This window comes from Rhododendron vialii, chromosome 9a (assembly GCF_030253575.1).
Source record: "Rhododendron vialii isolate Sample 1 chromosome 9a, ASM3025357v1".
Lineage (NCBI taxonomy): Eukaryota > Viridiplantae > Streptophyta > Magnoliopsida > Ericales > Ericaceae > Rhododendron > Rhododendron vialii.
In genome coordinates, this window is record NC_080565.1 from 34,624,668 (window position 1) to 34,638,324 (window position 13,657).

At 39.3% G+C, this 13,657-nt stretch overlaps 1 protein-coding gene across 3 annotated transcripts; it reads left to right on the top strand.

Annotated features, from left to right (window-relative positions):
* The first annotated feature begins 5,566 nt into the window (after positions 1–5,566).
* Positions 5,567–12,481, top strand: LOC131300718 (patatin-like protein 6). Of its 3 annotated transcripts, none has more exons than XM_058326680.1 (3): positions 5,567–7,285; positions 9,315–9,610; positions 11,822–12,481. In XM_058326680.1, the coding sequence occupies exons 1-2, from the start codon at positions 6,167–6,169 to the stop codon at positions 9,582–9,584; spliced, it is 1,389 nt and encodes a 462-aa protein (XP_058182663.1). In that variant the 5' UTR covers positions 5,567–6,166; the 3' UTR covers positions 9,585–9,610; positions 11,822–12,481. The 3 variants fall into 3 exon arrangements, with proteins under 3 accessions (XP_058182663.1, XP_058182664.1, XP_058182665.1); XM_058326681.1 differs by having other exon boundaries at positions 5,606–7,285; positions 11,794–12,481; XM_058326682.1 differs by having other exon boundaries at positions 5,606–7,285; positions 9,315–9,607; positions 11,820–12,481.
* The last annotated feature ends 1,176 nt before the right edge of the window (positions 12,482–13,657 follow it).

The following is a 13,657-nucleotide window of genomic DNA, read 5'->3' on the forward strand; positions in this document are numbered from 1 at the left end:
TCTATGTGCAGTGTTAAATTTGATTATGTTTTAAAATAAGTATATAAATTCAAAAATTAATATTAAAAAATGTCTATTCTAAAAATTTTATATTAAAAAACATTTTTACACCATTTATATATTAAAAAATATAGTTAAAAAATTAAGTGTTTCGACTTTCAATCCGTTTGAATCGGTGCGAAGAAATTATTTTTCTGATAATTTTATCTTAAATGGTCATAATGAATTTTTGGCTCTAAGACCTTTCAATGAACATCCTAAGAGACCTCTGAAACTAAATAAGGAGCCTTCGGGTGCTCGTTGAAAAGCCTCAGAGCCAAAAATCCATTATGACCTTTTAAGATAAAATGATTAGAAAAATATGATCTTCACATCGGTTCAAACGGATTGAAAATTAAAACACTTAATTTTTTAATATATAAATGGTGTAAAAAAATAAGTGTTCCAATTTTCAATCCGTTTGAACATGTGTGAAAATCTTATTTTTCTGATCATTTTATATTAAATGGTCATAATGGATTTTTGGTTCTAAGCCCTTTCAATGAGCATCCTAAGAGAGCCCTGAAACTGAATAAGGTTTCTTTCAAGTTGGAGAAGGGGGATAAGCAGGAGTGATTTCGTCCAAATTCCTCTCCTCTACAGTCGGATTAAATTTGGAGAGGCCAAGAGGTGCCTAAAAATTGTACCGGAGAATCCCTAAAATGGATGAAAAAGAAGAATGGGTGAAAACTATGACCACTCCAAATTTGGTTCCCAAACAAGGGCAAAACAATGAACCCCACCCCATTTACACCCCCCCCCCCCCCCCCCGTTTTTTCTCCATCCAAGCAGGCCCTAAGGGTTGGAGAAAAAGGCTTCGATGCCAAAATAGAGATGCCAAAATGCTACGTAAGTCTTCAAAAAAAGTTTGACATCTCCAATATGAAATCAAGGGTTGAAGATACTTAAGTAACCCAACGAGGAGAAAGCATCCGATTCGGGGTAAAGAACTCCGCAACTGCATCGTCTCAACGCAACGAGTTACTCCATTGTCTTTCCTGGACGTCCAAGATAACCTCCACTCAAACGACGAACCGTGCTTTGAATTCCGGCAATTACTAAGCAAATAGCATGCCTTGAATACCTGCAATTAGTACTTTATTAACATCTCGTTACAATATTTTTGGTAATCTCGATTATTTCTACGATGTTAGTCTTGTAAACTCGATTATTTTTACGATGTTAGCCTATGACATTGAGTTCAACCCCGAAAAAAAAAATTCATTGGGTCCGCCAATCATGTTCCTCCAAATCCTGGAGGACTTGACCAGCTAAACTTGATGGAGTCAATAAACAATTAATTCGAACGAAGAAAAGTGTCAAGTAAACAGAGTCTTTTTGCGTATGGAGGGCGGTAATTTGTGAGAGATTTATTTTAGACATGATGAATCAGCGTGAACATGAGGAGATAAAGCTGTTCAACTTATTCACTCATATTAAGTTAACTGTTTTTCTATAACCGAATATATGGATTAACTTGCGTGTATCTCAACTAATTTCGAGACTTTAAAGTTGATGATCAGACAAATTCTGTAGTGGTTTACGAGTTTAAAATGTTTGGCCTCTGTGCATTTCGACATGTGATCTTAGAGAAGACAAATATTTGTTGCTTTTCTCATTTTCACTTCGCCAAATCCCTCGGGTTTTAGGTTAGGTAAACGCTTACCACCGAATTACAGTGCCAAAATTTTTCAAAAGAAAAATAATCAGAATCTCCACCGAATTCTCCCAGTCGTCAACTTTTGACTTATTACGCCCACCATCGCCGGTATTGACCTAACCTTGACAAGTTGACCCCCACTATCGCCGTTTGCTCGTGTGTATACTTATTACTGATATGGACCCCACTACTTCCAAAGTCCTAAAGTTCCCTCCATTAACACATAAACAAAATTTATTTAGTTTATTTACTCGAAAATAATGTACTCCCTCCATCCCAAAAAGAATGATAATTTTTGAAATTCGTGTCATTTTTCATCACTTATATCTTTCAATTTATAATATTTTTCATAAGTTTGAAAACTTTGTATAATAGAATTAATCGAGAACTATCAAACAAGATCCATATTGTATATTTTTTGAGATCCATATTGAAAGATATAAGGAGTTGAAATTGACACGGTTATCAAAAATTGACATCCAATTTGGGACGGAGGGAGCAGTAACTAGTGGTAATTTTTTCATTGTAGTGATTGTAAACATTTTTTTTCCCTATCGAAAGTCAGTAATGTTAGTTATAATCGTATTTAGAGTTAGCTTCAACGGATTTAGCTAAGTGAGCCTGATAGGGAAATTTTTTTTGTTGCCGAGTGGGTACCACGTGGTGTCCCACTCCGCGTATCAGAGACGTCGATTGCATTTTTAAACAGTTCGAATTTGCCGAGCAGATATCATGTGAAATATATCCTCCCAACACCGAAAAATTTCTCGCATGCTGCATGAGGTCGAGTCTTTTATAATGAATTATCTGAATCATTATTTGGTACCCACCATCCATGAGAAATTATTCATTGCCCTTGGGCGACACGTCACTTTTGCCACCTGTTACTTTCAACCAATCAAAATTTGCCTAGTGGGTAAAGTAAATTTTTATTCCCCCTGACACCCCCACCCTCGACCCCACAGCACTTTTTCCACACTTTTCTCGGATTACTCCCGGCTCTCCCCACAGTTGCCGTTTTATCAAAACCATCAATTTGCAATCTTATGGAACAGAAACGTAATTATGAGAGCTTTAAGGCCAAAATTTAACTATGTCTCTTTAGAATAATTTGATCAGAATAAAAATATCTACACACCCGTTCAGACGAATTAAAAATTGAAGTATTTAATTTTTTAATTATATTTTTTAATATATAAACGGTCTAAAAGCTTAAATTTTCACTACTAAATCGGTGCAAATTTAAGCGGAGTGAAAATTTAAAAAGGTTTAGTGAAATGGGGCCTAAAAAATTGACAAAAGAGATTAATCTTTTGCGATCTGACCCAAAAGTTAGATAATCGGTGCAAATTTAAGAGGTGCAAATCGGTGCAAATTTTCCCTCCATATTTTTTTTGTGAATAATTTCTAGGTCTTTGGGGACACTACTGGGATCTTTCCACCGATTTTAAACGGAGTGAAAATTTAATCACTTAATTTTTTTTAGACCGTTTATATATTAAAAAATATGATTAAAAAATTAATTGCTTCAATTTTTAATCCGTTTAAACGGGTGTGTAGATATTTTTATTCTGATCATATTATTCTAAAGAGATATAGTTAAATTTTGGCTTTAAGGCTCTCATAATTACGTTTCTGTTCCATAAGATTGTAAATAGATGGTTTTGAATTTTTTTTTTAAAACTAAAACGGCAACTGTGGAGAGAGCCGGGGGTAATCCGGAAAAAATGTGGAAAAAGTGCTGTGGGGTCGAGGGTGGAGTGTCAGAGGGGAATAAAAATTTACTTTACCCACTAAGCAAATTTTAATTGGTTGAAGGCAATAGGTGGCAAAAGTGAAGTGTTGCCCCAAGGGCAATGAATAATTTCTCCACCATCCATAGTTTTACTACTGCTGTTGTTTCGAACCTAGGCCTAGGGTGCCAGAAAGAATAGTTAAAGAGTAAAAATATGCATGATTAAGTGCCCCGTCAAATCTTTCGCCGACAATTTCGGCTCCTTGCCCCGCGCGAAAATAACAGAAGGGCCCCATGAAAGATAACCGATTCACATTCTACGGCCGTTGATCACGGACGATCACAATCTTCCCCGCCATCACTAGTCTGATCTCTACCGTCCGATTATCCAACCCTGACGCTCTCAACCGTATCCGCGCCAATCCGCAACCTTTTAACAGGTCAAGCTCGCTCTGTAAGACCGTAACTGACCCAATGAGGGTCCTTTTTTTTGTTTTTTTAAAATATTGTATACATTAATGAGGGTTAAGTTGCATGTTTAATATATTTTAAGAGATTAAATTTTTTTCACCGACGGTAAAAAATTTCACTTTTTTACTATTACCTTGTTCGGTTCTATTATGTGTTTATTGTTAATGAATCATTTATCTTGTAGACCCTCACATAGTAATGTATCCATGTAAAAAATAAACTTGATCTGACATTGATAGGAATATCAAAAATTGAATTTTTATATGTAAAATTAAAATTTATCTCTATTATTATTGACAGAAATGAGATTATCCATTTGATAAATCAAAATTCAAATTTTAATATATCTATCGATTTCCGATCAAGTTGATTTAGTTGCATGGCAATACTATACTGCAGATCTTAAAATATGAACGGTTCAGATCACAAGAATAGACATTCGGTGGAGCTCATAATAGACTGTGGTGGAAAAGTGAGATTTCACACCGATGATAAATTGAATTTATTCTCATATTATAGTCCACAAGGATATTAGAGGCTGTCCATAGCCTTAAATCCCAAACCACCCCTCACAGGGCTCGAACCATGCATACCTCCACTGAGGGAGACGTACCAACTAAGCTAATAGCTCATTGGTATGAGGGTCATCTTCACTCGCTAGGGGATTTGCTCTCATTTTGAAGGTATAAGTTTAACAGAAATGATACTGGTACAAATTTATATCTGTACTAGCGTGTACAAATGGTTTTTTGGGCATGATTTGGGTCACAAAAATATGATCGAAACCGCTCATTTTGTTTAAAATATTTTGTTTATGATTCTTGCAAAAAATAAACTCAATCCGGTTCCGGTAAGAAGGTTTACAAAATATCCAATTTTGCTTAGAACTCAGGCATGAATTCTGTAACAAAGTCGTTTGATGTTTTGTAAATGCCCTTACCGATATCGGATTAAGCTTATTTTTTACAAGGATCATAAACAAAGTATTCTAAACAAAATGAGCGGTTCCGATCATTTTTTTAAAACCCGAAAGAGGTCCAAAAAGTCATTTGTACTCGCTGGTACAGATTTAGCACCACTCTAAGTTTAATTCTTGGGGATATGCAAATCAGTTAAAATGTGAAAGTCCACATCGGTAGTCTCATGGTACGTCCAATAATCATCCCCCTTCTAACTGCTTGTCACTGTTTTTTGTTGGTGCTGGTTCTTGGCAGCCGGCCAATAAATGGACTAATTAACCTCAACCCTTTTAGATACAAGGATACCTGCTTGTCAAAGGAAAAGCTATGTAACTGTAGCCCCAAGGGTTATTTGACGGGTTAGCCCCAACGGTTAATTAACAGGTTAGTCTGATTGATTGGTCAATAGATTTGCTTCTCGTACAATTAATTAGGATTTCATTCTTGGAGTTAGGTCGTAAAAGATAAAAAGTGGAGTAATTTTTATCTAAAATCCCCAAATCCAGTGTATATGCCTTTGTCTGGGCAAAAGAATGAATCAGTTGAGATCCGTATAAGCGTAAGCTGATCCAAACCACTTCTTGGAAAAAAGCTTTGTACTGTGGTGAAAAAGAAAACCGTGGGAGGGGGGTTGTGGGTTTGAATCAAATTTTTTTTTTTTCATTTTTAATTGTTTGAAAGCGTTGATTTTGTTCACATGTGAACGCTTTTAAAGCCAACAGACATGCTCTGCAGCTGCTGCGCTGCTTATGACCTTCTCTTCTTTCTCGTCCTTGGGCTTTTCTTTGAATCTTTCCATAAACACAAATACATATAGCCGGTGCCTGTGTAGAGAGAGAAAGCGCAGGATTTCTTTCATAGAGAAAGAGAAAGCTCGCAATCCACTTTCTCTCTTCTACTTCCAGAGGAGCAAGTAAACAACTGGACTACTTGAGCACTTGCGCTGGGCGACAAACTGCCTTTGAGGCCCGCGCCCTTCAGGAGCTGCATTTCAGTTCGTAAATTGTCTATTTTCGATCGTGATCGATAGCGGGACCCATGCTTTCAAGACCAACGAGAAGATAGATACGTACACGGACATACGCTTGGTAGTGGAGTGCTTATCCCGGTAAAAAGCGACGGATTGTATGAAGTATTACGACACAGTCTTTGCAAAGAATTGAAGCGATTTAATGCATCCCATCTGAATTTAATGCGAAGCAGCTGTTAGCCATTTGAAGGAGGCTCATAAAAATTCGGTGCTGTCATATTAGCTTTGTATAACTGCTGAAAGCTTTGGTGGAAGAAATTGGGACTGAGAGGATGGCTTGTGCTGAGTCGGGAATGCAAGAGCCCAGTATCGACACGGACAAGCTGAGCTACGAGATTTTCTCAATCCTCGAGAGCAAGTTCTTGTTCGGATACGACGACCAGAAGCTCTGGATTCCGAAGCAGGTCCCTGTATCAATCGAAACGAAATCAGCACAGTCGGTTCCAGAGGAAACCGTTAATAACGGCGTGAACGCCGTTAAGAACCAGAGGGGGAAAATCTGCGTGCTGAGCATCGACGGCGGCGGCGGCATGCGGAGCATCCTGCCGGGGAAAGCCCTGGCCTACCTCGAAAACGCGCTGAAAACGAAATCGGGAAATCCGGACGCCAGAATCGCCGATTATTTCGACGTCGCCGCCGGTTCCGGCGTCGGGGGAATCTTCACGGCGATGCTGTTCGGTACCAAAGACCACAGCCGTCCGATCTTCCACGCGGACGACACGTGGAAGTTCCTCGCCGCGAAGGGAAAGAAGTTTTTTCACGGCTCGTCGTCCAGTTCGATCAAGCGGTTCTTCCGTACCGGTTCCGGCGGGAAGAAAACCGGTTCGGGCGGTGCCGGTCTGGAGAGAGAAATGAGAGAGGTGTTTGTTGCCGCTGACGGGAGGAGCTTGACGTTGAAGGACACGTTGAAGCCGGTCCTGATACCGTGCTACGATCTCTCCAGCGCGGCGTCGTTCGTCTTCTCACGCGCCGACGCGCTGGAAACGGACAGCTTCGACTTCCGTCTCCTGGAGGTGTGCCGGGCGACGGCGGCCGAGCCGGGGGGGTTCGAGCCGGTTCTGATGAGCTCAGTCGATGGGCAGACGAGGTGCGTGGCGGTGGACGGCGCGCTGACGATGAGCAACCCGACGGCGGCGGCGATCACGCACGTGCTGCACAACAAGCAGGAGTTCCCGTTCGTGCGTGGGGTGGAGGACATTTTGGTACTTTCGCTCGGGACGGGTCAGATGCTGGAAGGGAGCTATGAGTACGAGCAAGTCAAGAGGTGGAAGGCCAAGGACTGGGCTAGGCCGGTGGCGAGAATCTCCGGCGATGGTTCGGCGGACTTGGTGGACCATGCGGTGGCTATGGCGTTTGGTCAAAGCCGTAGCAGTAACTACGTCCGTATACAGGTACGCCCACATGGATTATAAATTTTTGTGATATCTAATTATTTTTTTGTGTGTGTGAAATTTTATTAGGTTTTCGTCATAATATTTTATTTTTTACCTCGTCTCACTTAGACGAATAAATAATCTAAGAAAAAACTTAAGGAAAACAGAATATTATTTGGTTATGGTTTAGGTTTACTGTAGCAAAATTGGAAAAAACTGGAGTATTTCTCGGCATGCCAAAAGTAGCCTCTTTTTTTGTTGGTAAACATAAAAAGCAAACGCCCCTCTCGATGCGGCTGTTTTAAGCTTCCAAAAAATTTACCAGGGCCTCTCTTTTATTGATACTCCTTATAATAATAGTCTAACATAAAAAGGATTTCATCTTTAATTTTAACTTTAAGCCTCCGACAAGTTACGGCACCGAAACGTTTCATTCATCTCATTGAGAGAGTTCAGACTTGGGTCACAATAGTGGCACCAAAACCAGCCTTTATTTCATTGACACGTTTCCTTTGGTTTTGCTAAAATGAGAGTGGATGAGATGAGACAGCGTTAGCCAGGCTGGATGTCTGCCAAGGAGGAAGGGGAAGGTGGTTGAGGGAGTTTTGTCTTTTTCTTTGTGGGATGGGAGATGGGGGGATATTTGTGTTCTAATAACAGGTGTTTTTGGTTTCACGCAATTAACTCTAGGGCCTGAGCCAGTTTTCTGCATTTCACTGGCCTCAGTTTCATCATCATGGGGCCATTGGTTTCATGCGTTTTTAGTGTCTTTTGTGGGTTTGTTCTGGCAAGAAACGAACTAATTGGTGAGGCATCGAAAACTAAAGCAGGCTAGAAGCCAATAGGAGTAATGGAGTTCCTCGTGATTCTCTGGGTTGGGGCTATGGTTTTTTGGGATTTTGTTACTGGTGCCAACTGGCAAACTTGTTGTATAACTGAGAGTAGCGAAACTAGCTTACGAGTGCTTCGACTAATTTTGGGAGGCTTTGGTTGGCTTGAGACCTCTCTGTGTTTTTGCTGTTGGCTATTGCGTTGTAGACCGTAAACTAGAAAGTGAAAGTTCCATGAACAAACTTAACCATGAGCAAACTTAACCAGAAATCCTATGTCACAAGAATTTTACGCCAGGAAGAAACTTGATATTACAGGAAAAGTTAGGTTTAACCATCCACTAGCATTTTTTATTTATGAAAAGTATGTTGTTCCGTCCTAGCAAAACTTATTTGGAAAAGTGTAAGACAGGGACAATTCCATGGATACATGTATTTTCGGTGCGTTGATCAGCGTTTAACACATGTTGGTCCTTCCATGGACCATTTTTGATCATACATTTGTTCCAATGAGGACCCCTGTATTTGTCAATTTGTTAAATGAGTTTTTGAGTTTTGATTTGTTTGATGGCACTGCACACTTGAACTAGGTGATGTGCCAGAAACAGAGGAATAAAATCGGATTATGTCAATGATACAACAGATTTTTGCCAAGATTTTCATCTGTCTTTTCATTTCATTTGATGACCAAATTCTGGCCCTCTATTTTCTTTAAATATTGTCTCTGGGTGTTTTGGCTGTAGTTTTCAGAAAAGATTATGATTTGCTGTATCTCTATAATTAACTTAGTAAAGCTCGGAAAACTGGGGTTTACATTTGTATGAGTACCCTCTACTTAAAGTAAAATTGGGTTTGCTAAAGTGGTCACTGCTCTTTTATACCATAAATGAACCAGCAAAATTTCCAATGTTCCCAAAAAAAAAAAAAAAAATTACATTTTTATGTATGAACCGGCAAAAACTTTTGCCATTCTTGAACTACCTTCAGTTCGGCGAAACAATCTTTTTGCTTACAAAGATGGGGTCTCCTACTATGTTTGGTTTGGCCCGCCCTTGGTTTTACTTCATCTGAATACAATAAGACTATTAGTTGCCGTACTTGACCTGAATTAATTCTTTCCATTCTCATGAAAAGATATTAAAGCCCACCATTATCAAAGTTGTAGGGCGGTTGTTTTTTCTAGTCATAAATGTTCATCTCCCATTTTGCATGGTCAGGCAAATGGATCCAGCCTGGGTCGTTGCGGGCCCAATGCTGACTTGGACCCCAGTCCTAGTAATGTAAAGATGCTTGTGGAAATAGCTGATGAAATGCTGAAACAAAAGAATGTTGAATCTGTTCTATTTGATGGTAAGAAGATTGCGGAGCAGAGCAATTTTGAAAAACTAGACTGGTTTGCGGGAGAGCTCGTGTTGGAGCATCAGAGAAGGGGTTGCAGAATAGCTCCCACTGTTGCATTCAAGCAAGCTGCCCCTAAAGCCAGCTAGACAACTCTACCCTGCCAAAAAAAAAGGTATTTTTTTTTCTTTCCGAAAATTGCTTACGACGTCCATATGGCGGTGTATCATTATGAGTTATATATGAGATTTGTAAGAAAATTCCGGTAGAAAATCGATGCTATCTTTACTACCACTACTAATAGCTGAGAATTTGATCAAGGTGATTTCTGTTTTATATGTGGACGTGCCTAAGGATATATAATCAACTTGAACTAATTCAATATAATGAAACAGACTTTTGTTAGAGCATATGAAATGTGTGGAAGTACATAGAAATAGGTAAAATGTGCATTGGGTCTCTAATTGTTTGGTATGGTCTCACCTTAACAACCGTTCATATTTTTATCCAATTTCGACGTAGCTTCGCACAATGATATTGTCACATTACATGGTCTTGATCACTCAAGATTGTCACATTACATGATCTGATCACTCAAGCCTGCGGATTTCAACTAGGCCCCAGCCCAATTCTTTTGCTGTGCCCGTGTGAGTGTGTTGTCATTTTCCTCCTTTTGTTGAACAGAAACTTCTAGCGATGAAATAGCTGATGTGGGAGAGAAACCCACCTTGTTGTCGGCCTTACCGACACTTGTTCTTAGAAAATTATTGAGGGCATTTTTTTTTCATTTGTGAGAACGGGCCACCCCCTGGAAAGGTGGTGGGGATTCTGAGAGGTGGGTCTTGGGCTTATGAGTTATGATGACCACTTGGGGTCGTATCATTGTGGTGCCCGGTAACAGGTCCCAAGCAGGAAAATTGACCGAGTGTCCTTTGAAAAGTTTTGCTCTTTGAAGCAACAATTACGCCTGAATGGGAGGTTTCATGCTCTGACACGTCAATGGAAACCCCTTGACTTTTTCTAAGTTCAAATTCCTAAATTGCCTCATCATGGTGTGTTTTTCTTTTTAGTAAAACCTTCGTGGTAACATAGAAGTCAACACAATTGCATTTTGGAGGTGAAGTTGTTGATCTAGCAATTAGCATGAATCTGGGTGTTTGAGCTATTTCTTCGTATCTGTTCAAAAAAAAAGAAGCTATTTCTTCGTAGGTTTACAACGATCGATCCTTACATATGTGTTTTTAAGGGTGTAATTTTCTTTTAATGGTAGCTAATTGTATCGGTTAATAATCTTAAGTGGTATTTGGTGGACATCTAGTTTATCTGCTTGAAAAGTTGGGTTGAATTTTCTCATCTAGTTAGGCGGGCATGGTTTGAAAGATCAAATTGTAATGTATACTGTTCTTGTTTGGTGGACCAAATTGTGATGTTAGTTGTTAACAGCAATAACCTAACTCAAGCATATTTTTCTGTTCATTGGGGAATTCTTGTAGTATTAAAATTCTTTTAAGTGGGGAACAAGATGTGCAGTAATTAATCAAAAATGCTACAGGGACCGAATTGGGGGACCGAATTGGGGGACCGAATTCGGACCGACGGCCGCCGGCGGGCCGTCTCCGGCCACCGGACGGCCGATCCGAGCCGTCCAAAAATTCTAAAAAAAAAAACCGAGGGGCCCCACGCGGGAATCAACGTCATCCGAGGTGTGTAGGGTGCTTGATCGGAGCACCCCTTTTCGTGTGTATATGTATAATTTTTTTTTAGAATTTTTGGACGGCTACATATACACACGAAAAGGGGTGCTCCGATCAAGCACCCTACACACCTCGGATGACGTTGATTCCCGCGTGGGGCCCCTCGGTTTTTTTTTTTAGAATTTTTGGACGGCTCGGATCGGCCGTCCGGTGGCCGGAGACGGCCCGCCGGCGGCCGTCGGTCCGAATTCGGTCCCTGTAGCAACACTCGTAATTAATAGAGTTCCAGTACTGTTCCCAACCAACTTCAACCAAGAAGAATGGGTCAAAAGAACTGCTATGCTAAAAAAGAAGAGAAAGTGTATCATCCTCCTAAAATTCAAAAAAAAATTAGTATTGGTTTTGCTTTCAATAAATTCCCTTTGTTGGGGTATGGGCTCACTCAAAAAAACATGGAACTCTTAAGATGATTGAAAGTTATTGGCTAATATATCCCAAAATGTGCGTAAGTTAGTCAAGATACCTAAATTAAAAAAAAAAAAACTACACAGGCATTGTGTCATTAATCTCACTTTTTAGAGATTGTTGTCTCCTCTTTTTTTTTTCTTCTTAATCCTTGTGCACTTTACTGGTGGTTCTCCTCTTTTAAATTCTGTGTTTGCAGTGATACATTTGTCATTCTGCAAATGCAGGAAACCAGAAACTGAAAAATAAGCAAGAGGAAGAGTAGTAGTATATTGCAGCTTTTACTGTTGAGAAAAGGGAAAGAGAGGAAGAGAGGAGGGGAGGTCAGAGAATTGGGTGAAAAAGGACACTAAACTGCATAAAAAACTGGTGGAGCAATCTTTTAAGGGATTTCTTGCCTATCACAGGACAGGCATTGTGGTGTCCACTCCAAAAACAGGGACCCAAAGCTTTGATTGTGTGTGAACTTTGATGGTCAAAGAACAGAAACCTCATTCCAATCCTTCTGATTTCAAATGAACAACTTTAGTAGGCGTGGGAAAACACAAATTTGCCTCCCCTTTCCTTTTGTCTTTCCCATCCTTTCTCTAGGAAAATTTGTTTGTTGGGTGAAGCATTATTACCTAGTTCTCTTTTTCTGTCCCCTGGCATTTTTCTCTCTCTTGGTTTTCTTTTTTCTTTTATCATTTGCGTGAATATAGATTGTAGTGATGGAGAAGATTTCAAGGAGGTCTCTTTTTTATATGGGGACTTTAGTGCAGGACCCATGTCTGTAAAGAGAGGGAAAAACAGCTGAGTATTTTGCATTTTCCTTTCTGTGAACATTTGTTACAGGTTTGGGTCCCCTGTTTGAATCTTCCTTAATGTTCATTAGTATCTTATTAGAATTTTGTTGGCTTCAAAAATTTTAAGTTATCTTGCTGTAGCATTTGCTTGTATATGAGTGGTGGTGGGTCTTGTGCTTTTATTTTTAACTCTCACGCTCGGCTCGGGTTAACAGAATATGTGCAAAACCTTGTCGATGCTTGAAACTAAAAGACAGAAGTGTTGAGGTTTGGACGAAGGAGATCAAAACGACATAGTTTTGATTGCCCTACAACGCTCCGGTGTGGGGCTGCACCACAAAATCTCTGAGTCCAACTTTAGTCGCCCATACCGCCGTGTTTGTTGGGTTTGTGAATTATGAGGGCATAACAATTTTTGTTCTTTTCCAGCTTACTTTAGGTTACTTTAAGAACATTAAACAACAGAGGTTGAACCGAATAAAATTATTCAGAAGTGACTGCGATTGCTTTTTGAAGCCCTGATGTTACTGCATCTTTTGTAGATTCCTAAAAAAATGTACCATCAAAAAATTATTTTGTATACTGTTGATTTCTAATTTTATTTGCTACTTTTATTGTGTACTCCAGCAGATATTTTTTTTAAACACCAAATGACTTCTTCTTGTACAGTAGGATTTTGTATTTGAAGGATGCTACTCGTATGCCAAATTTAAAGAGGAAAACAAACTGAAGCGTAGGTTAGGGTTAGAAGGATCTATTGGAGCACTTAAAATCTTCGCAAAATCTTTAAATTTGTGTGCATTTGAGGAGTCTCGAGATGCTCTTTAGAGCATTTTGAGCAGATACTTTAAATATTTTCGCCAAAAGCGTACTTTGCTACCTTGGTTTGCAATTTGAACTATAAGTTTTTTATAGTGAACTCTTTAAATTTTGTTGTCAAAATTAGTCTGCTTTGCTATCTTTTTCTTATTTTGCCTTCATTAATTGTATGCTCCAACAGATTCTTCAAATATCAAATCACCTTTTATGTTGGGGTTTTCTGTATTACTTAAAACATTTAAAAACCCTTAAATTTTTGATATACCTTGTTTATTTTGGGGTTTTGAATTTTGGATTCTAATCATTATCTTATTTCTCTCTAATTATTACTCTCATTTTTCTTTCTATCTCTTTCCAATCATTACTTTATTTTTCTCTGCACTCATTATCTACAAATTCACATCCAAAATCCCAAAACGAACGGGGTAGTTTGAGGGGTTTGCTTGCAGGAGATGCTCA